Source organism: Nerophis lumbriciformis, linkage group LG26 (genome assembly GCF_033978685.3).
Source record: "Nerophis lumbriciformis linkage group LG26, RoL_Nlum_v2.1, whole genome shotgun sequence".
NCBI lineage: Eukaryota > Metazoa > Chordata > Actinopteri > Syngnathiformes > Syngnathidae > Nerophis > Nerophis lumbriciformis.
Window position 1 is genome coordinate 27,260,001 of NC_084573.2, and position 23,996 is coordinate 27,283,996.

General features: G+C 37.9%; 1 protein-coding gene across 9 annotated transcripts in view; it reads right to left on the reverse strand.

Annotated features, from left to right (window-relative positions):
• gphnb (gephyrin b) overlaps nucleotides 1-23,996 on the reverse strand; it is a 367,471-nt gene that overhangs the window by 6,902 nt on the left and 336,573 nt on the right. For 5 of the 9 annotated variants that reach the window (XM_061987072.2, XM_061987071.2, XM_061987066.2 and 2 more), the window contains 11 exons: nucleotides 19,435-19,490; nucleotides 14,387-14,506; nucleotides 10,496-10,540; nucleotides 10,357-10,415; nucleotides 9,080-9,233; nucleotides 5,998-6,119; nucleotides 5,834-5,921; nucleotides 5,677-5,750; nucleotides 5,541-5,608; nucleotides 5,300-5,403; nucleotides 2,197-2,293 (listed from right to left, as the gene is read on the reverse strand). In XM_061987072.2, the coding sequence (XP_061843056.1) occupies nucleotides 2,197-2,293; nucleotides 5,300-5,403; nucleotides 5,541-5,608; nucleotides 5,677-5,750; nucleotides 5,834-5,921; nucleotides 5,998-6,119; nucleotides 9,080-9,233; nucleotides 10,357-10,415; nucleotides 10,496-10,540; nucleotides 14,387-14,506; nucleotides 19,435-19,490 (987 nt within the window). The remainder of the gene's footprint in view (nucleotides 1-2,196; nucleotides 2,294-5,299; nucleotides 5,404-5,540; nucleotides 5,609-5,676; nucleotides 5,751-5,833; nucleotides 5,922-5,997; nucleotides 6,120-9,079; nucleotides 9,234-10,356; nucleotides 10,416-10,495; nucleotides 10,541-14,386; nucleotides 14,507-19,434; nucleotides 19,491-23,996) is intronic. The other 4 variants (XM_061987073.2, XM_061987068.2, XM_061987064.2 and 1 more) reach the window with 3 other exon arrangements.

Sequence of the window (23,996 nt, forward strand, 5' to 3'; positions counted from 1 at the left end):
ATTTTACCCTTTCAATATCTACTCCATATATTTGTATTTGTGTTTGACTTTCCCTTCTATTGTTACCAAATAGCATTATTTTAGTCTGACTGAGATTCAAAGATAGTCTTTTGTCAAACCATCTTTTTAATTTGTTAATTTCTTCTGTTAATATTGATACCAACATGCACGTTTGTGTGTGTTGATACATTTTAAAATGTTTATGATAATCAAATATAATTTGTTTTGTAACATTTAAAACTAAGCTAATTATGACAACTGCTGTCCAATTCCTATATTTTGTTTCATTGTCACATTTCTGAGTCTCATTCCAAGATGTTAGATGGCAGTAGTGTATAGTTTATGGTGCGCTGGCTAGTCAGTTTAATCTTTGCTGTCTAGTCTTTTGTTGTGCCCTAAAAAGTGTTAACTCCGTAAGTATTGTACCTATTATGCACCAGCTGTTGGATTGTAACTTGCGTCTTAGTTGCAGTTTTTATTAACAAATTTGGAGACGTTGAAATCGGCATGTAAAATCACTAATGCTAATCAGTAGCAAAGCCAATGTGTATTAGCATCAAGCTACCGCATTTTTGGAAAAGTGGAGCCTTACTCGACTTGCGCTGGAGCGTTTTTTTGAGTAAATTTCTTTGTTGGCATTGAAAATTGCAACATAACCTCCAGGTAGTTTTGCTGAGTCCACTCTCAGTGCTGCTGGAGTGATCGGCAAGTGCCTGTGGCAACCGGCCGTGACGTCACACAGCCTGGTGTCCTACATCACATGTAATGGTGGTTGGTTTGTGAACATTTTACATAGATTTTGTTTTACAGAACTATTTTCAAGCAATTTTTTGCTCCCTTTTTAAACGGTTCATTTTGAGGCGGAGTTGTTAGATGCAAACGAACCTCTCCTTACCACGGCCCCTCACGCTGAGCTGAGTGCGCATTCGGCCCCGCCTGGCACAAACGTTTTGTAGTTCTTTACCTCTCCTGCTTTTATTGTGCACTACGGCCATCGATGACCGCCACACGCTATCTGTTTTGAATGACTCAAGATGCTGTATCCATTCTCCAACTTCAAAAAGAAACTGAAAACTTACCTATTAACCACCTATCTTTAATGCCTCATGTAGGGTAGACTACTGTTGGGTTTTGCATGGTTGAATGAATGTACGTATGTATGTGTATGCTTGCTTTAGTACTATTATCTTGTGTTTATCATATAGCGTTGTTGTTGTTTTTTTGTTGTTGTTGTGCTTGCTACCATGTTTCATCATTCCATGTATATACTGTCCTCTGGACCCCGTCAAAAGCTTCTTCTCGCTTATTTGCGGGACCCTTTCACGTACCGACATCTTTAAATGATGATATTCACTACTATTGTAATTGTTATACGGTATTGTGAATAAACTAAACTTGAAACTTTCCCCACAACACAACATCCAAGATGATTTAGCCAGATCAGCGGCTCACTGAGGTTTGAGGAAGGAGGCGAAGGCCGGCTGACGTACTGGTTGGAACTATAGACTGGCTCAGGTTAAACTTCTACCGGGTCTAACTTTCTAATGCTAGACCCTGGATGTATACATGTGTATATTGACAATCATGTAAATGACTCTGCTGCACGACTGCTTCCAGTTGTAAACAATGGAGGCTCAAAACTATAAACTAAGCTACGAGCTGCACCGCTAACGTAATAACAGATTTTAAGCAAATATAAAATGTGCACAAGTCTTTCCATGGTCTTGTGCCAAAGTACATCACTGACATGTTCGAGCCATATGAACCATCTCGGGCTCTGAGAAGCTCAGAGGGTGTTCTCCTGCTGGTGCACAGAGTCAGAATCAAACACGGCGAAACTGCGTTTCAGTTTTATGCTCCTAAAATCTAGAATAGTCTTCCTGAAGATGTGAGACAAGGTTGGCAAAGTTCAAATCCAGCCTGAAAACACTTTCATTTAATTGTGCATATGACAACCGAAATGATTTAATCTAAAGTACTTAATTTTTGTTAATTTTTACAGTGATTGTATTTTCTGATTTTGATTTGAAATATGATTTGATATTTGCCCTCTTTTAATTTTCTGTAAAGCACTTTGAATTGCCTTGTGTACGAATTGCTCTTGATAAATATCTAAGAGGCAAGCTTAGAACACACTGGCGTGAATATGTCATGTCACACTCCATGTGGCCTGCAGGGGCACACGTCTGATGTTACCTGTGCTCTGTGCCCACGGCAGAGGCTCTTGGTGATGCCATGTTAGGATGCAGCGGTGGTATTCAGGGCGAGGATCCAGCTTCACGTCGCAGGATAACTGCAACAAAACCAGCAGCGTCCAGATATGTATCACATTTGTCGTTGATCTCATTCTATTTGTTTCTCATTTTCCTATTCTATTTAAATGCTGACATTCTGATACATATTAAGTATAATAATGCAGTATGCCATCAACAAATAAACAGGCATGGTGCTGGACAGCCACAATGTATTCCCTTGGGCATTGGAGGTGGGTGGATTGATCCAGATATTGATATTATCGATACCAGGATAATATTCGCATCATATTGACACCAGTGTGATGAGTTGAATAAATTCCCACTCTCTTTTATGTGTTTTTTTGTTTTGTTGTTCAAATATATTATATTGTTTAATAAATTAGTAATACATTTGCTTTGGGAGCCAAAATATGGATGGGAGCCAATGGTAGGTTTTTGCTTTTACTTATTTGGCACTGTTGACTTATTTTGCACAAACAACTAGTTTTTTGTAGATAATGTTACATTGTCTTGTATTGTATTTATATACTGTTAAATTGTTCACAAATATTGTTATATTTGTGTAGTATTTATATGCTGTTAAAACTGTTCACAAATATTTTTGTTATATTTATATATTATTCATAAATAATTTTGTTATATTTATATACTGTTAAATTGTTCGGATGTTACATTTTTGTAGTATTTATATACTGTTGAATTGTTCACAAATATTTTTGATATATGTATGTACTGTTAAATTGTTCACAAATATTGTTATATTTTTGTAGTATTTATATACAGTTAGATTGTTCAAATATTTTTGTTATATGTATATACTGTTAAGTTGTTCACAAATGTTGTTGTTATATTTATGTACTGTTAATGTGTTCACAAATATTGTTGTTATATTTTTGTAGTATTTATATACTGTTAAATTGGTACCCATTCATGGTGGGCGAAGCCTGGCGGCAAAAACTGCTTCTCGACATTGCCCATCCAACTGTCATTGATCTTCTTCCAAACTAATATTAGGCTTTAAGTTCGGTAACAGATCATGACTAGATATTAATATTTGATTGTATAGCACTTTAAATTGTATTCAAAGTGCAACATTTTTTAAATTAATTAAATATGGACTTTTGTAGTTGGAACCAATTATTCAGGTTTAGATTGTTTCTAATGAGTAATTTGCTTCAATACACAAACTTTTCGGCCCTGCGATGAGGTGGCGACTTGTCCAGGGTGTACCCTGCCTTCCGCTCGAGTGCAGCTGGGATAGGCTCCAGCCCCACCGCGACCCCGACAGGGATGGATTGATGGATACAAACTTTTCTATTTCAGAAACCATGGTCAAGAACCAATTAAGTTCGTAAATCGAGGTTCCACTGTAATACATAACCATAACCATCTAATTAAAGGCAAAAATCACAAAATCTATGATCTTGAAACAAAAGTATCAACATCTGTATCAACCCTGAACTAACTTGGTATCATAACAATATCAAAATGTGTAGTTTCACCCATCTATACTGGGCATCCTCAAATTTAAGAAAAAAATAAACATTCTTTTTTTTTTTGGTTGATTTTGGTAATTAAAAAAAAAAAAGCACTGTTACAAAAACTATAAATATAGATTGGGGGTCGGCAACCTGCGGCTCTTTAGTGCTGCCTTTGTGGCTCCCTGGAGCTTTTTCAAACATTTGTAAAAATGGAGAAAGATATATATATATATAATGGAGAGATATATATATATTTTTTGTTTTAATAATGTTTCTGTCAGAGGACAAACATGAGACAAACCTTCCTAATTGTTAGAAAGCCTCCTGTTTATTATGTTTGTGTTTATGCTTCACTGATGAGAGTATTTGGTGAGCACCGCTCTGTCCTACGAATTTCGGCCGTCTTACTCATCGTAGTTGTTTGGACTATGAGCAACAGTTTGTTTACATATACAACTTTCTCCGAGACTGCCACAGAAAGACGTGTTTAATGCCACTACTTCTTTGTCTCATTGTGTCCACCAAACGTTTTATTCTGTGCGTGAATGCACAAAGGTGAGCTTTGTTGATGTTATTGACTTGTGTGGAGTGCTAGTCAGGCATATTCGCTCAGTGCATGACTGCAAGCTAATCGATACTAACATGCTATTTAGGCTAGCTGTATGTACATATTGCATCATTATGCCTCATTTGTAGGTATATTTGAGCTCATTTCATTTCCTTTACTTATGTCCTCTGTGTATTTAATTTAGATTTGCATGTCTCATGACACATTATCTGTATGTAATATTGGCTGCATTTCTGATAGTTGTTTGTGCGCCATGTTGTCCCAGACCACAGTAAACGTTACCCAGCTTGCAAAGATTGTAATAAATCTATTAGAAGAAGACAACCTGAGGCTTTTTTTAACTTGGACACACACATCTATACTTTTGGCCATTCTAAGCCAGTATTTTCCAGGAGTTATCTCACCCTCTGTGAAGCCACTGTTTTACTAATGTTTTTCAACGTTGTAAAAATGTGTAGAATAAATATTACATTTCAACATTTCTGTCACCAAAGATTTGTGTCAGCCTGCGACACATAGCCATTTTGATAGTAGGCTATTACAGCTAATGTAGACACTTACATCATCTGTTGCCTTCATTATAACACTTAAATAAGGCTTTTATTTGTTTGCGGCTCCAGACAGATTTGTTTTTTATATTTTTGGTCCAATATGGCTCTTTCAACATTTTGGGTTGCCAACCCTTGTAAAGATTAGAGCATGGCCATATAATAATGTATTGTGAAGATAATACACTACGTGGCTAAAATATAGTATATGTTTTTTTTGTTTGAGGCATTTAGGAAGATGTGGTTACATTTGCATGCTTCATTATATCGAAAAAGAAGTATAAAAGAGAAGTTGATTCAATCATAATTTAAATTTTGATAATATAACCGGTTTGTTTATAGTTAAATGGATCATTTCCCTTATCATATATTTTCTCAAAAAAGGCAAAATGATATTGTGTAGCTTAGATGCACTAATCACCGTGGCGACAAGGTCAGGTTGCTTACCCTGGCTTTGATGATAGTAGGCCTTGGGTCCAAAATGCCCTGCATCTTCCTCAAGGCGGGTATGACAAAAAGATTACAGGTGACGACAGCGGATACGGGGTTTCCTAGGACAGACGGACGTGTGGACAGACGGACGTGTGGACAGATGGACGGACGGAAAGAGAGAGGAGAGATATATGAAGACCAGCTCCTCACTGAATACCAGCGGAGTAAATCAAGTCTTTCTCTCAACTTCACACACTACCTGGGAGGGCAAAGATGAGTTTACGAGCACCGTCAATGTCCAGCGTGGCAAATGTTGTTGGGAGCCTACAGAGAAACAGCACAAAAGTTACGTTGCGCTGCGTTTACCCGCCTTTTATTCAACGTCGCTTTACCCTGGTTTCATGAAGACCCGACCAAAATGGATCTGAGCATGAAGATCTATATCCAGCACCTGCTTAAGGTAGTCCTGCAGAAAACTCATCTTTTAGCTTCACTGCCCACAACACTGGGTTTCTACCAGTAGATGTCAGCGACAGTCTGAGTGTGTACCTTCTCGCCCATGGACACTCCGCCTGAGGTGATGATGACGTCAGCACGGCTGATGCCTTCATTCAGAGCGTTGAGAAGGTCATCGGGGCTGCGGGACGCACATTGACTATAATATATGGAGACGCGGGCGTACGCAAAGTGAGAGAAGACAGAAGGCGGCATACTTGTCTCCCACAATGCCCAGATTGATCGTCGGGTAGCCGTGCTCCTGGATGGTGGCCAGCAGGGTGGAGCGATTGCTGTCCCTGATCTTCCCGGGATGAAGATCATCTTCCGGGTTCAGCAGCTACAAATAAAATTAAACAATGCAAAATAAATAAGTAAGCACAAACAGAATGTGTTTTTGAGAAATATTCTTGAAACGGCACAAGTTTTGCATCTTTTGGCTACTAGAATGTATCGAACAAAGGATTTTACTGCACTTAAGAGGCAGCTCTAGCTATTGATTATTTCCCATGAATCATCTGATTTGAATTACTATTGGGAACTTGATCATATTTAACTTAGTGTGTGAGTTACATTCTTTATATAATCACTTTATTAGCAAAGTAAAATAAGTGCAGAGATAACATCTGCAACATCAACTAAACAATTTACATGTAAAATGTATTAAGTCAATTTGTAACCTTTAAAGTTAAAGTTAAAGTGCCAATTATTGTCTCACACACAAATTATTCTCTGCATTTGACCCATCCCCACAGGGGAGCAGTGAGTAGCACCGGTGGCTGCGCCCCGGAATCATTTGGTGATTCAACCCCCAATTCCAACCCTTGATGCTGAGTGCCAAGAAGGGAGGTAATGGGTCCCATTTTTATAGTCTTTGGTATGACTCGGCCGGGGTTTGAACTCACGACCTACCGATCTCAGGGCGGAAACTCTAACCACAAGGCCACTTAAACAGGACTTCTTTGTTTTGGTCACAAATCTTTTTTGGTGGGGATTCAAAGCTTTCTTTTGGTTACAAATCTTCATCTTACAAATTGTTTTGTAGGTTGCAAATATTTTTTGGGCGGTTGTAAATATTTTTTGGGGGTTAAAAATAATATTTGATACTACATTTTTTTTCTGTTAAAATCTTTCTGTGGTTACAAATTGTTTTGTTTGTTAAAATATTTTGAGGTTACAAATCCTTTTTAGGGGTTAAAAATATTTTTGGTTACAAATATGTTTTTGGTAAAAAAAATATTATTTTTCAAAAATAAATCTTTTATGATAAAAAATATTTTTTTGGTTGCAAACAGTTTTGGTGCAAATCTATTTTTAGTTACAGACCTTTTTATTGCAAATTGTTTTGTGGGTTGCATATCCTGTTTTGGGAGTGGGGGGTGGGGGGGGGTGTAATTAATTTTTTTGGGGTTAAAAAAGTTTTTGGGTTATAAATCATTTCTGTTACAAATCTTTTTTTGGGATTCAAATCTTTTTTTGATAAAAAATATTTTACTTTATTTATTTCATTTCATTATTTATTGGGGTCGGGGTGTTGTAAATAATTTTTGGGGGTTAAAAAGAATTTTTGGTTACAAATATTTTCTGTTACAAATCTTTTTTTAGTTGCAAATTGTTTTGTTGCAAATCTATTTTTAGTTATAGACCTTTTTATTACAAATTGTTGCATATCCTTTTGGGGGGGGTGTTGTAAATAAATGTTTTGGGGTTAAAAATGGTTATTGGTTATAAATCGTTTCTGTTAAAAATCTTTTTTTGGGATTCAAATATTTTTTGATCAAAAAATATTTTATTTTATTTATTTTATCGTTTTTTGGGGGCGGGGAGTGGCAAATACTTTTTTGGGTTTAAAATCATTTTTTGGTTAGAAATATTTTCTGTTACAAATCTTTTTTGGTTGAAATTTGTTTTGTTGCAAATCTATTTTTAGTTACAGACCTTTTTATTACAAATTGTTTTGTGGGTTGCATATCCTGTTTGGGGGGGCGGGGGGTTGTAAATAACTTTGTGGGGGTTAAAAATGTTTTTTGGTTATAAATCATTTTTGTTAAAAATCTTTTTTTGTTACAAATCTTTTTTTGGGATTCAAATCTTTTTTTGATGAAAAATATTTTATTTTATTTTATTATTTTTTGGGGGTGGGGGGTTGTAAATACTTTTTTGGGGTTAAAAATCATTTTTGGTTACAAATATTTTCTATTACAAATATTTTTTTGGTTACAAATTGCTTTATTAGTTAAACATCCTTAGGATTTTTGGATTAAACGTATTTTGTGGTTATATGTTTCTGATTAAATATAATTTTTGCCAAAAATATGTTTTTAGTAAAAACGTATTTTTTGTTTTATATATTTTTAAGAAATCTTTTTTGATTACTTATCTTTGTTTTGGTTAAAACAAAATTTTGGTTAGTAATCTTTTTTTGATTAAAATCTTTTGTGTTTACAAATAATTTTTTTGGTTAAAAATCTTTTTTGTCAATCTTTTTTTGACTTAAACAATTTTTTTCGGTTCCAAATTGTTTTGTTGGTTTCAAATCTTTATTTAGTTACAAATTATTTTTGGTAAAAAAATATTTTTTCGTTAATCTTTTTTTGGTTACAAATCTTTTTTAGGTTACAAATTGTTTTGTTGGTTGCAAATCTTTTTTTGGTTAAAATATTTTGTGGTTACAAATAATTTTTTCTGGTTAAAAATATTTTTTGTTTGCAAATATTTTTTGCTAGTAAATCCGCTTTTTTGTTTGGTTGCACAAAATACACATTTCTCTCCATATAATAACAGCTAACGAGTTGGATTTTTTTTTTTGCAACCAATGCAACATTTTTCTTAACATATTCCACTAATCGGCCGTACGGTGGACAAGTGGTTCGGCAAACTGTAGTGTCTAAATGGCCCACAGTTTGCTAAAATCTGCCCTGTGATTGACTGCCTCTCACACAAAGTCAGCTGGAATAACCTCCAGCTCACTCACGACCCTAACGAGAACAAGCAGTATAGAAAATAATTGGATCCAACTGAATAATTATGCGTGAATCTTAATATGAAAACAATATTGATAATTACAGATAAGAAAAAGCGGTATAAATAATTAAGATGTAAAATAGATGTGTTGATGTTGTACATCCAAAGGGTTAACAATATGGTCCTAACAAGAGAACATTTCACACATTATATTCAGTTCTGAATGTTGCAAAAAAACTGGCACACTGTTTATGCAGCTAAACACTCACAATGATGAACATTCATGAAACTACATTAAAGTACACATGCTGTAAATTCAACAAAACCATCATTTACCTCATTTCCTGTTGACATAACTGCTACCACAGGGAATTTCTGGACCTCCACCTCTGTCACCCCCACTGTGGCAAGGAGGCCGATCTCAGAGGGACCCATGTGGGTCCCCTTGGCCAGCACGCACTCGCCACGCTTGATGTCATGACCGATAGGCCTGACGGGAAGGCAGGATGAGGAGATCACAAGAAAAACTTCACTATAACACCTAATTAGTACAAATAATAATAATAACAATAATAATACATCTATAGTAGTGACGTACACGTGCAATCTACACCCTTGTTTATGGCTGTTAATTGGTTTTAGGCATGACCGTAGTAAATACAAATGTTTCCCGTGAAGTTAAAACTATTTGAATATTTTAGGTTCTTTTAAAGCATACAAAACCTGTTTACAAATGTCTAAATATTTATTTTGAAATAACATAACCTAGTTTCTTTTACTTAATTCAATATAGTAATGCCAGCTGAGCCAATCAGTGGCCAACAAGCTCGGATTGGTTTGGTCTCCTCTAGTTGCCAATACTATTGTAGTTTTGCTTAATTTAGGCGACAACATTGTACAATATGCTTTAAAAACTTGTCGATAACTCCAAAAGTTATGGGCTGATTTTGATGAAATATCAGAAATGATAAGAAAGAAGTGATTGCCTTGTGTTTACGTTACAAAGCACAACCGGCCCATAATTTTTTGAGCTATGTTGCTGAAATAAACAAGAGTGAACCCTCTTGTCAGTCATCCACTGTCTTAGTCTCTCTATGTATGTGTGTGTGTACTGTATGTTAGTGGCACTGCACCCGCCTACACACACACACACACACACACACACACACACACACACACACACACACACACACACACACACACACAGAGAGACTAAGACAGTGGATGACTGACAAGAGGGTTCACTCTGTTTATTTCAGCAACATAGCCAAAAAAAATATGGGCCGATTTTGATAAAACATTTAGGAAATGTCTAAAATTAGATAAAAAAAAACAAGTCATTAGATTTTGGGGGCGATCCAGATGTCGGTCTGGATTTAAGATTTTTTTAAAGGATTTTTTACGATTCAGAGATAGGGCCCGGCGGAGGACTGCTTTTATTCAAAATACGTGGGTTGGGCTCATGCATTATCATCATCTTTATAGTCATTTCTACAGCACAGTTATGGATTTAGGAAAATGTATTTATTGGAAAGCCTTGAGATTATTCACAATAACTTGGGTTAGGTAAATTCTGTGCTTCGAAACTCCCAATTTCATTCCCAGGCACTAACCTGATGTCCTGGCCTGGCCGAGCCTGGACTAAAATTCGTACTTCCAGCTCCTCCGTGCCCTAAAGGACAAAACAAGTTCAACATTATAATATAACAACAACATTTTTGACTAACTTTGCCACTTTTCCACTGCACATACCGGCTGGGCTCCACATGCACCTCTGTGGGTTGAGGTAGATGTTTTCTACTTGAAAATAGGACCCCGCAGAAATGATATAAATGAAGGCATCAGTTGGAATGAGACACTGACAAACCAACAATGTAACAATGTGGAGACAGTGAAGTCCAGAAACTGGGTAAGTTTACATTAGCATGCATGTTTTTGTCATTTCTAGCAAGGTAACCCTAAATGTCACTATGGCTCGGTATCGAATTTGGTACTTTTATAGGCACCGACTGAATTCCGTCGGTATTGATCTACGTGAAATTAATACGGCGCCATATTTCGATACCTTTGTTGCCTGTGACGTCACATCCGGTTGGACTAAACACCGGCTAAACCAGACCTGGGCATTCTGCGGCCTGCGGGCCACATCCGGCCCTTTGTGCGTCCCTGTCCAGCCCGCGTGAGGCCAATCATAAATTACAAAATAAATTAAAAAAAATATCTATGTCGAGTGTGCAATACAACGGTGCTGCTTTTGTTTCGAAAAGCGTTATTTGTATTACTTCCGTGTGGACGTATGCGCGTGCGTGATTATGAGTGAATGTGAACAGCTGCAATCACAAATTACAAAATAAAGTTGAAAAAACATATATGTCGTGCGCGCAATACAACTGTGCTACTTTTATTTTGAAAAGTGTTATTTATGGGCGTATGTCCGTGTGGAACCTGTGAGTGAAGGTGCACAGCGACAAGTGATGCACGGTTTACACCCGAGACGCTAAAAAGGGAAAAGTTGATGACGAATGGCGTGTTTTCAACAAGACATGGACTGCCAAGCAACGTTCCCTCTAAGGTGCGCGCCTGCGCAATTGCGCACTGCTCAAGCGTCCTCCGCGCACAGCAAATATATGCCGCGCACCAAATCAAATCCCATCTGAATTCTAAACAAAATAAACACATTTATTCTGTGTAATTTTGCAATGCAACTGTGAGTGACAGTGACAACAAGCGGCCCTAACGGTGTTCGTCAACACCGTTCAATTGAACACCGTTCAATTGAACACCCTTCAATTATTGTAACGTCTGTCGAGATGCTTCGAGGCCAGGAATTATATCGATCACTTTATTGAGCAAAACTGTTTATATTCGGCCATAAACACACCAAAAACATGAGTAAAACGCTTCTATCTCGAAAAACTAGTCATTTTCTGCCGTACAAACCAGGCCAAAACCAACTTGTCATCTGTCACCAACACGCATAGCACTAAACCACTGGTGCGTTTAGGGCCACACAAAAAGTCGGACAACTCAAACACCACACAAAGTTACACTATGACTCCTCAGTAATACGTGTGCTTATTTTACTGTCATTTATTATTAATGTTAATTTATTTATATTAATCATGGAATGCTGTTACTAGAGAAAGTTACAGGAATGCACACTTCATCCTATGCTTACATTTCATTGTGCAACATGAGGATGTTTAAGAGGAACTAAATGTGATCTCTAAAAGGGGTACAACTGATTTCCAAAGCAGTGCTTTTGGTATAAAGTTAAGTTAGGTTAAATGAAAGTATTATTAATTATTATTATTATTATTATTTATCTTACGGTATTTATCAAAAATAATATTGAGCAAAATTTAATTGAAATATTGTCGATGTGGCCCTCCAGCAGTGCTCGGGTTGCTCATGCGGCCCCCGGTAAAAATTAATTGCCCACCCCTGGGCTAAACGATCAGTCAAGCAGCACTCAGGGCGGACGCAGCCAAACTCCCTCGAAGTAATGTTGCGATTTTCAACACCAATAAAGCAAGTATGATGGTAGAAAGCGCTTGAACATAAAAAAAAAAAATAAGGCACCGCTCTTCCAAAATACGCGAGCTTGATGCTGGATTTGGTAAAGACAGGCTACTATTAGCATTAGATTACATGGTGATTTCAACTAAGATGAATGTTACAATCAAACAGCTTGTGTGTAATACGCACAATACTTACAGTATAAACACTTTGTAGGGCGCAACATAACACATTCAGCTTCATGGAAAAACGACTTCCTAGTTAGACAATAAACCATAGTTATTCTATACAGTACTGCCATATAATGTCTTGAAAGTGCAACTCCATTACAGTTTTAAATGTAATAAGAAAACAAGATATATCAACTGTACAGCACTTACCATAATCAGCTCATTTTTAAATGTTACATTAAAAAATAAAATCTTATTATCAAACAATTAGGGATTGGTACCGTTCACCGACACGGTACCGATATCAGATACCTGGGAATAAATACCGGTAGTCGACGGTACAAACTTTTGGTACTTTTGTGTCTGTTAATAAATTGTAATAGTTTTTGACGATCAAATCTAATTTTTTGTTGCAATGTTTAAAAATGAGCTGATTATGATGATTGCTGTCCAGTTGTTATATCTTGTTTTATTATCACATTTCTGAATCTCATTGGCAAGTATGACACTAAGTTACAATTGCAGTTGCAAGTCCAAGACGTTACATGGCTGTAGTGTACAAGTTACTGTGTGTTGGTCAGTTCAGTTGTTGCTGTCTGTTGCGCCCTAGAATGCGTTAATACTGTAAGTATTGTAATTACCATGCAGCAGCTGTTTTGTTTGTAACATTTATCTTGGTTGTAGTTTTCATTAACAAATTTTAAGTTGTTGAAATTAAAAAGTTAAAATCGCTAATGCTAATCAGTAGCATGTCAATAGTGATGTTGTGGAGGGGGGGCGTGGCCTGCGGGCCTACCAAGGAACGGGGTGTGTCAAGACCGGCCTCGAAGACAGCGACAGGTGCGTAGATGGCCCAGGTGGGCCTTGTTATCTAATCACCTGTCGCCTTTATTAGCAGCAGCGGTGAGGAAACGAGTAGTTGGAGTTGGAGGTGCTGCTGAGAGACACGGACGCAGAAAAGACACTGTGCTGAAAAGCAAAAGACTTTGCACCATTGAAGGAAAATAAAACAGTGTTATATCCTGAATTCCTGGAAGTCTGAAGAACCCACCAGAGGGCAACCTCTACAGATGTATATTAGCATCAAGCTAGAAAAAAGTGGAGCGTTGCTTAACTGTGTTTTTGAGTCGATTTCTTTGTTGGAAACTTTAGACTTAGACTTCCTTTTTATTGTCATTTAAATTTGAACTTTACAGTACAGATGAGAACAAAATGTTGTTGCATTAGCTCATGGCAGTGCAGGATAAAATAGCAATAAGTTGCAGATATAAATAGATTACGGTACAGATAAATATATTGCACTTTTGCATATGCATCCACGTGTATGGATGTATGTTATATTGTCTTTATATTACAGCGAGTTAATCCATTTTTGGGGGAATTGAGGGGATTATTATGATGCGTTTAAGAGTCTTACAGCCTGAGAGAAGAAGCTGTTACAGAACCTGGAGGTTCTGTTACAGAGGCTGCGTAACCTCTTTTTAGAGTCCAGCAGTGGAAACGTAGTTTGGCTGAGTCCGCTCTCAGTGCTGCTGGAGTGATCGCCTAGAGCCGGAGTGCATAGAGCCCTCTGAGTCAGCAGCTGAGTCGGCAAACAGGCGTGACGTCACGCGCAACCCAGGTACAGAAACATGGCACGGTTCGGATTTCACATGAATCAGTGCTTGTTAGGACCAGCGGGATTCGGTCTGTGCCAAAAAATGGACCGAATTCGGTACCCATCTGTACAATTAAATTTTATTAATACACACAAAAGTACCGAAAATTGGTACCATTTATTGCCAGTATCGGTTCAAATGTGAACTGTGCTCAACCCTAAGCCCAAATGTGCTCGACCGATGAGCAAGCAGCCATTATCTTGCCACTATCTCATGAACTGAGCCAGAGCGAGCTGAGCAGCAGAAAACTGGTAGACACCGAGGTCGACATCGCCTTCCATTCAAGTCAGACTCACATCTTCAGACTCGCGGAGGAGCTCGGTGTCTTCCACCTGAACGACGGCGTCTGCCCCGCAGGGGATTGGAGCGCCGGTTGTCACCCTCATCACCTGGCCAGGCATCACCGTGTGGGTGGGCTGCACGCAGACACAAAAGGACAAGCAAGGGTGAGGACGTTTTAGTCTTCCTAAAACCGCCGGTCATCAAGTCACTTTCTTATACCACTCAAAGTGATAAATTCTAGGGGTGTCGAAAATTATTATTATTATAATTTTTTTTTATGAATCACGATTTTTATTTGTAATGATTATTAATCGATTAAAAAAAAAATCTAAAATCGATAAGTATATATTTAGTTTTCATTTAAATCTGTCCTGTCCATTCTAGGGGTGTCAATTTTTTAATTTTTTTTTTATGAATTGCATTTTGTATTTGTATTGATTATTATTCAATTAAAAAACCCATCTAAAATCGATATGTATATATTTTGTTTTAATTTAAATCTGTCCTGTCCAGCCACTCAGACAAATCATATAGTTCATGTCGACGATCATATCTGCTGTACAGATTTACTTTAGAAAAGAGAAGTGTTAGATACTTCTCTTGTTGCCTTATTTGTATTTGACTTTATTGAATGTGTGTGAGTTACATTCTTTATATAATCACTTTATTAGCAAAGTAAAAATAAGTGCAGAGATAGCATCTGTAACAGCAACAAAGCTTTATTTTGGTTACAAATCTTATTACAAATTGTTTTGTGGGTTGCAAACCTTTTTTGGGGGGTGGTAAATATTTTTTGGGGGTTAAAAAATATTTTTGGGTAACACTTTAGTATGGGGAACATATTCTATGTAACAAAGACTTAATTTAGAGTTATTTGGACACTAGGGGAACATATTAGGGTTAGGATTACTAATAAGCAATAATTCTGAGGTTATTGAGGGAAGACTCTTAGTTAATGGCTTACTGGTTGTATAATAAGGCCATGCAGAATAAGGCATTAATAAGTACTTAATAATGACTAATTAAGAGCCAATATGTTATTAATTTGCATGTTAATAAGAAAGTAATTAATGGTGAATATGTTCCCCATACTAAAGTGTTACCAATTTTTCATAATAAATTTTTTTCTGTTGAAATCTTTCTGTGGTTACAAATTGCTTTGTTTGTTAAAACTATTTTGAGGTTACAAATCCTTTTTTGCGGTTCAAAATATTTTTGGTTACACATGTTTTTTGTTGTTGTAGCTGAGATAGGCTCCAGAGACGCCCCGCGACTCCAAAAGGGACAAGCGGTAGAAAATGGATGGATGGATGGATGTTGTTTTGTTAAAAAATAATCATGTTTTAAAAAGAAATATTTTATGATAAACCTTTTTTTGGTTAAAATATTTTTTTTGGTTGCAAATTGTTTTGTTGCAAATCTTTTTTTTTTTTTTTTTTACAAATTGTTTTGTGGGTTGCATATCCTTTTTGGGGGAGGAGCGGGGTGTAAATACATTTCTTGGGGTTAAAAATGTTTTTTGGTTATAAATCTTTTCTGTTAAAAATATTTTTTGGGGATTGAATCTTTTTTTAATAAAAAATATTTTATTACAAATTGTTTTGTGGGCTGCATATTGCAGTTGCACATATAGTTGATGTAGATGATCATATATGCTGTACAGATTTACTGCGATGAGGTGGCGACTTGTCCAGGGTGTACCCCGCCTTCCGCCCGATTGTAGCTGAGATAGGCTCCAGCGCCCCCCGCGACCCCAAAAGGGAATAAGCGGTAGAAAATGGATGGATGGAGATTTACTTTAGAAAAGAGGAGTGTTGGATACTTTTGTTGTTGCCTTATTTGTATTTTGCTCTATTAACTGTTTGGCTAGAATTTTGTTAAACAAAATCAGTTTTATTTGAAGTAAAAGAGAAGTTTATGAGAGCTGTTTATCTATTTTGGAGAGGACAGTAGTTAATCATAAAACTGGCAACCAATGTTATTAAAAAAAGTTTAGATTTTGAATGGAGAATTGCTTTGAATTGATAATCAATTCTGATTCAAATCGTTAAACCCAAGAATCGAATCAAATCGTGTGGTGCCCAAAGATTCACAGCCCTAATAGATTTCCTTCAAGTCATGTTTTTGACTAAAGAGCACAGGAGTTGTAACACTTTTACATGCCCCCCAAAAAACATTATGTGTTATTTGTGCAAGAATAAAACACATTTTTCATGGAAAACAAGCTGTTGCAAAATATTTCTGCAAAAGGATTAAAGGCAATATAGCCTGACCTACTAAGATCCCAAAACTAAAACCGTGCATGTGTTGCACTTGCACATGTTGTGACTGCCTGCCCAATTATTCAAACCTATTTGAACAAAGTTTTTGTGGCATCGTGCGCCAACTCATGTTGTGGAACTTGCAGCACACAACTGGAGTCTGCACTACTTTTTCTGAGCAACGTAGAAGCGCTTCTCCAGTGTGATCGACAACAGAACCTACTTTTTAGGCACGCCAAAGGTGCGGTCTGGAAGACGCCGGCACTTAGTATCATGGTACTAAGTTACCATGAATTGATTAACGTGGACCCCGACTTAAACAAGTTGAAAAACGTATTCGGGTGTTACCATTTAGTGGTCAATTGTACGGAATATGTACTGTACTGTGCAACCTACTAATAAAAGCTTCAATCAATCAATCAGTGGTGCAAGAAAATGAAGTGTTGCAATCATTATTTGCAAACAGGAAAAACTGTATATGTATTGATTTGTTTTGGTGTATACTGGAACAAAATCAGCCCTCAACCCTTGAGTTGACATTATTCAAAACTACGTAAAACCTCCGAAGCGACTAAAAATGGTCGCGCTCAAAAAAGTGTTATAAGTAAGTGAAATAATATTATTTTGTTGTTATGCAATTAAATCATTCACTAGCTTCAGACCTATCCATAGACATAAAGTGTTTATATATTTGTAATGCTTTTTGTAATGTTTCATGCTCTTTTTTGTAAAATAACCCCAACATTTTTTATGATGGGAAAAACACAAACTATGCATAATTTCCAAAAACAAGTTGCAAAGTGGAATATTTAAGTTGATGTAACTAACCTTAGTTAGACAATAATTCATAACAAAACAAATTTTGATGCATTATTATTTTTGGAACTATGACAAAAACTCACACTATCCCTGCTAAGCGATGAAAAAGTGTTATAAGTCATATATTATTCTTTTTTTTAACTTTCAAAGCTTTAAATTCTTCAACAGCTTCAGACCTGTCCATAGATATAACGTGTTTATATATTTGTAATGTTTTTTAATGTATTATGCTCTTTTTGTGGAGAAGACTGGCTCGTACATGCACATGCATCCTCCGCTGTTGCCATTTCTAATAAAAAGTAGCATATAGTCCTAGCTTATGACTGACTGTCAGTAGACTCCATATGGACGCGCTAAAAACTACAACATGGATGACGGTGGGGGAAGACGCAGTCAAAGTGGAGGGACGTAAATAAGACGTGCGCATCCTGATGAGACGGCCAGAAAGCGGCTTGAAGATGGTCTGTAAAACATAATCTATGCAAAAAACATTTAACGTGTTTTACATGGAGAAAAAAAGCATAATTATGAAAATGTTAAAGTCATCCAGCAAGTCAAAAATACAATTGTTGGATAGACATACACCTCTACTATTTTCATTTCTGACAAGCCAAATATTGTGTCCATCAGTGCATAGATCGCTTCCTTCTCGCCATAGTGTCCACAACGGACCTTCCAACTAGCGTAATATGGACCCAAAAACAGGGTCAGGCTTGATAAATCACTTTGCAGGATCTTAATAATTATACTATATATACAGTGGAACATTGATTTACAAACCCCTCTATTTGCAAACTTTGGATTTACCGACTTTTAGCTCGAGCCACATGTGCTTCCGTGTGCGAACAACGTCTCTGTGCACGAACGCATCATTCATTTTGTGTCCCGCCTGTAGGCAAAAAGCAGGGCGCAGCATTTTTGAGAAGGCGGATTACACTACTGGTTACCTCTCAGCGCTTCTGTGTAAGCGCCCTTTCTGTGGTTTTTTTTCCCTTTTTGAAAATTTGTGTTCATTTTGCTAACCCCATACGAGTACCAAAGAGATAACATACGAGCGTGGAAAGAAGTGGAGAATTTTTGTGGAGTTAAAAAAAATAAAATAAAAAAAGACTATTCGCGAGGAGTATATTAATGGAGCTTACAAGTATGGAAGATTCGACAAAGTTTTATTTTGTCATCAGACCGGACTTTTTGGGGAAAAAAATGCCAAACTTATTTCACAAGACTACCTCTCATTCAGCGGCCCCTGTTTCAAAAGCACACACACACGGCCCCTCTCTTATCTCCCTCTGTCTGTTCCTTTCTCGTCAACTCCTTTTTTGCAGATGGTAAGTGGATTTTACTTTTAAAAATATTTATTAGTGTAGAAATGTGGTTGTTAGAGGTGAGGATTTTTGGTGATTTTAACAGTTTGTGAGGGCACCAAATGGACTTCTGTGTGTGGGGGCGTATTGGCAGAGCAGCGCATACAGAAAGTTTAGCTTGTCCTTGTAGTTGTTTTGACTTGTTAATAAAGAGAAAGTTAATCCATCACCTCCTTGTTACGTTTGTTTGATAAACAGTACTGTATAGCACTTTATATTGTGTTCAAAGTGTACTAACCTTCTCTAAAATAAGGCTGGAACCCATTATTCATATTTACATTGTTTTTTTATGGAGACATTTGTTTCACTATACAAACTTTTCATCCCAGGATGAACCTGTAGTCCATTTGTCTCTTTTTCATACTACTATATACTCCGCTGTACACCCACGTATTGAACATTGACTGACAGAAATCAAGTGTGCGTGTGTGTGTGTATATATATATATATATATATATATATATATATATATATATATATATATGTATATATATATATATATATATATATATATATATACATACATACACACATTTTAACTGCATAAGCAGGTTGTGTGGGAGTTTTCGTGAGTGAATTGGACGCATATGCATGTTAAGTGTAGATTTAAGCGCTGACCTGCTCTCCTGCTTGGGACTCTCCGATGATGAAGCGGTCGCCTGGGCCGTCGGCCGCTAAAATAACAAGAAAGGGCATTAGTCAGTTGTGAAAACTATAAGCGTAGGAGTGTATCATTGAGGTGAGTCATTCCCTTTTTGTGGGCTACAGAGTGAGCAATAAAGAGGTCAGGAAAATATGAGGTTATTAGAAATGTCATTATATTGTGTTATTGTGCTTTGATTTTTAATAATTAGTCTTGCAGTCAGACCTGAATCTACTGTAGCTAAAACAGGGGTGTCCAAACCCATGCAATATACAGATTCTTATAACCTTTGGGGCTCCCCTCAAGTTTGGTCCCAGGGACCCGGAAGACTCTCTGTCATAAAAATGTTAAAAATAAGTCATATACTATTACTATTATTTTTACTGTTCAATGCTTAACTCTCTGGATCAACTTCAGGTCTATCTGTAGATGTAAAACAAACAAACAAACAAACAAACAAAAAAAAAATTAAGTATGCAATATTTTCCTTCAAAGTGGAATATTTGGAGTGAAGTAATTGGAGGCTTGAAAATGTCAATAATTCATAACAACATTTATTTTAATTTATCATTATTTTTTGAGCAACGACGGTTGAAAAAAAATAAAAATAAGTACCACTACAATTATTGGGGACCCAAAAAAGCCCTAAACATAAAAGTATTACAAATAAGTAAAACATTTTTACTTTTAACACTCTCTCGAACAACTTCAGATCTATCCGTCAGTTTTAAGATTTTATTTTTTTGTTTGTATTATGCCCTTTTTGTCAAAACAGTTTTTTTAACGGCAAAAATAAATGAAATAATAATGCAATATTTTTAGTTTAAAATAGTTACAAAAATTATTGGGGATCCAAAAGAACCCCACACATTAAAGTGTTAAAGATAAGTCTTTTTTTTTTTTACTTACACACTTATGCCTCTGGATCAACTTCGAATTTATCTGATGATTATCATTTTTTATTATTTCTTTTATGCACTTTTTGTTCTTAGTTTTTCTCTGGCAAACAAACACAATTTGCAACACTGTCCCCAATAATTATTTTAAAATGGAATATTTGATGTGAGGTAATTGGAACCTTGAATAGGTCAACAATTCCTAACAACATTGATTTTTATTCATTATTATTTTTTGAGTAATGACAACTTTAAAGGGAAAAAAACAGCCTGCAAGGCACTTTCGTGTTATTAGAGTCAACATTGCAACTTTTTCTTGCTGCATTTCACCTCTTTGGTCCTTCATTCCACTTTTTATGTGTTTTTTAAAATTTGTTTTTTAATAGTATTTTTAGAATGTGCCTGCGGGCCGCAAATGGCCCCCGAGCTGCACTATAGGCACCCCTGGGCTAAAACAGGTTTTTTTTTTTAAGTCATGGAATCCAGCCTGCGGGGCAGAGAGACAATTTAGTCCCATCACCATCCAAGCACTGCAATGTGTGCACATGAATGCTTGTGCAGTCCCTCAGGACAGTTGCATAAAACACAGGGAAGACCTGTTATGTCGTCTTTCCTTCTCTACCAGCGAGCTCTAACAGCAGATGCTTTGTACAAGATTCTGTTTTTTAAAGGTGCCTGAAGCCAACAAGCTGCTGCCCAGCTCGCCCAGTTCCCAGGTCTATTGTTGCTCCCTTTCAAACCCCACCCTTGACTCTTTTTGGGATCTTAACACCTAAACCGAAGTTTAGGCAGGTAGGTATAGGTCAGGGGTGTCCAAACTATGACCCATGGGCCAAGTGCGGCCAGTCAGCGTCTTCAATTGGCCCGCGGGACGTCAAGAGTTCAATAGAGCATAGCACCGCAGAGTGCTTTCAAATTAATCTTACATACTAGGCGGTCTCTGAATGCAATAGATCTGTTGCCATCTTGTGGACAAGGTGAGTAAATCAGATCGATGACCCCTGCATGTACTTTGAAATAATAGTACAGCATTTACGAATATGACACAATCCAAACAACCTTCCCTAGTCATTGTGCAAAAAAAAAAACTAAACAAAAAACACAACCTGCTCACTTGGTGGATATTATGTAAAACGTCTAAACACCATAAAAAAATGTCAAAATTTATAAAACGTAAAACACTCACCACACTCATCCATGTTTTACACATTTTAGCTGCTTGATATTTCTGATTGACTACAAAATTTTAAAAAGGTCGTCACGGAAGAAAACAAGATAGGAGGCGAACTTTCACATACTCTTAATATCCAATTGTATTAATATAATATGTACACGCACACACATATAGTTACTTTACATGCAGTTGGCAATCGGCCCCTGGCCAAGTCCCTTTAGCCCAATGCCACCCATGGTATAGGTACAGTATATGTGTGTGTATGTGGTAGCGGGGGTGTATAATGTAGCCCGGAAGAGTTAGGGATGCATGGGATTCTGGGTATTTGTTCTGTTGTGTTTATGTTGTGTTACGGTGCGGATGTTCTCCCGAAATGTGTTTGTCATTCTTGTTTGGTGTGGGTTCACAGTGTGGCGCATATTAGTAAGAGTGCTAAAGTTGTTTAAACGGGCACCCTCAGTGTGACCTGTATGGCTGTTGACCAAGTATGCATTGCAGTCACTTATGTGTGTCTGCAGAAGCCGCATACAACATGTGACTGGGCTGGCAAGCTGTTTGTACAGGTTGTAGAGGGCGCTAAAGGCAGTGCCATCATAGCACGCCGTTATTATTGTTGTTTGGGTGAAAATCAGCAGACATTCGAGAGAATAGTTGCTCTGAAATTCGGGAGTCTCCCGGAAAAATTGGGAGGGTTGGCAAGTTTGATGATGTCAAGCGGCATTCATATAAAACTCGCGGGCCGCACAAACATTACATTTTCATATTAAGGTGCGGGCCGCGTGTCTGAGACCCCTGGTTTATACATAGCCCAAAGCAAAAAAAACTTTGTATGCAGTGTTATTTCATTCTAAATTTCAAAAGAGTTTTGTGGCTCCCATTGTTTTCTTTATTTTGTGAAACGGGTCAAAATGGCTCTTTGAGTGGTAAAGGTTGCCGACCCCTGGGTTAGGGCCTTGCATGGCAGCTCGTGACAGTACACCTACTTTGAGACAAGAGCTATATTGTGCCATGGCCAGGGCGCCCTCATCTTTGCGTCCTGACGAGCGCACCGCGGGCCACGCCCACAGGTGCTCTCTCTACGCTGCGGGTGTGCCTCCTCGCGCCTACAGACAATCTGCGCACCTGCCCGTTATGAGCGAGCTGCCTTCATAAGCCGACACAACCTGCCATCCAGGGCCGGAATATAACCTTCTGTTCGCTCTCTGTGTTTGCCCCTCCGTGTTTTCAGTGTGTGTTTTCTTGTGTCGTCCCCGCAGTACCCTCCGTCGCCTGGAAAATGTGATGTGCGTCTCACTTTTCCCTGGATCTCCCTCTTGTGCGTCTCACTTTTCCCTGGATCTCCCTCTGGACTCTGACTGCCTCCCTCGATCCTTGACTTCCCCCGCTTTGGATTCGGACCTGTAGACTTCTCTCTCCCCTGGACTTCCTCGTCTCTCGTTCAACATTTACGGTAACACTCAACAGCTAATCTACACACATAGTCTAACACCATACACACTCTTGGATTTTGTCACACTCCATTTACTTAGTTAGTATATTTAGTATTGTTTGATTATTATATATATAAATTATAATATATATAATAAAATACTTAGAGCTATACTTCCCCCTGGTGTTTGTGTCGTCATCTCCCCTTAGTCAAACATAACATATTGATGCATGGTTGGTTATGGTTTAAAGTCACATCCAACAATTGCGACAACGACTTTTTATGGTCTACTGAATTCATTTTTTTATGATTTCTGCTGGTGGTGTGCCAGCGGATTTTTTCAATGAAAAAAATGCGTCTTGGCTCAAAAAAGGTTGAAAAACACTTCAGTACAGTATATGTTAGGGGAGGAGGGTGTCCCCCTATCAACAGGAGAAGGAAGGCACCTCCTTCCCTCCGCTAGCTTTCAGCAGGACGCAGCAGTTAACTACCCAACCGGTCGTGGCAGTGTTCCCCTGTGCCAATGAGCTCCTCGGCGGGCGGCCAAGATAGTGGGCCCTCTTCCCACTCTAAGCCTTTTTAGCATACGTTTCTTCTGAGTGACAGGGGCAGGCTCCGGATGGGGCTGGAACCCTCAAGTCCCTACCTGGCACATAGGTGGCCTCAGTTAGATGGTCGTTAGGAGCTGGGGTCGGAACAGTGACTGAGCAGCCCTGTTCAGGATCCGCACTGTAGAGTAGTAGAGGGGCCCATAAAAGGTGGCCCAAACATTGCCTGTCCCACCTTGCTTGGGGGGGCCAGCCGCAGCCACCGGGGCATCCCTTCCTGCGGTTGAAACAACAAGAGAAAAACTACCTCGAATGTCCGGACTCTTCTGGACTCTGTTACAAGCGATCGCCCTCGTTGTCGCAGCGCCATTCAAACTTGCCCGCTACAACACTGACATCGCCGCCCTCAGCGAAACGAGAATCGCTGATGTCGGTTCTCTTGAGGAGGTAGGTGAAGGGTATACCTTCTTCTGGAGAACCCTGCTCGCTG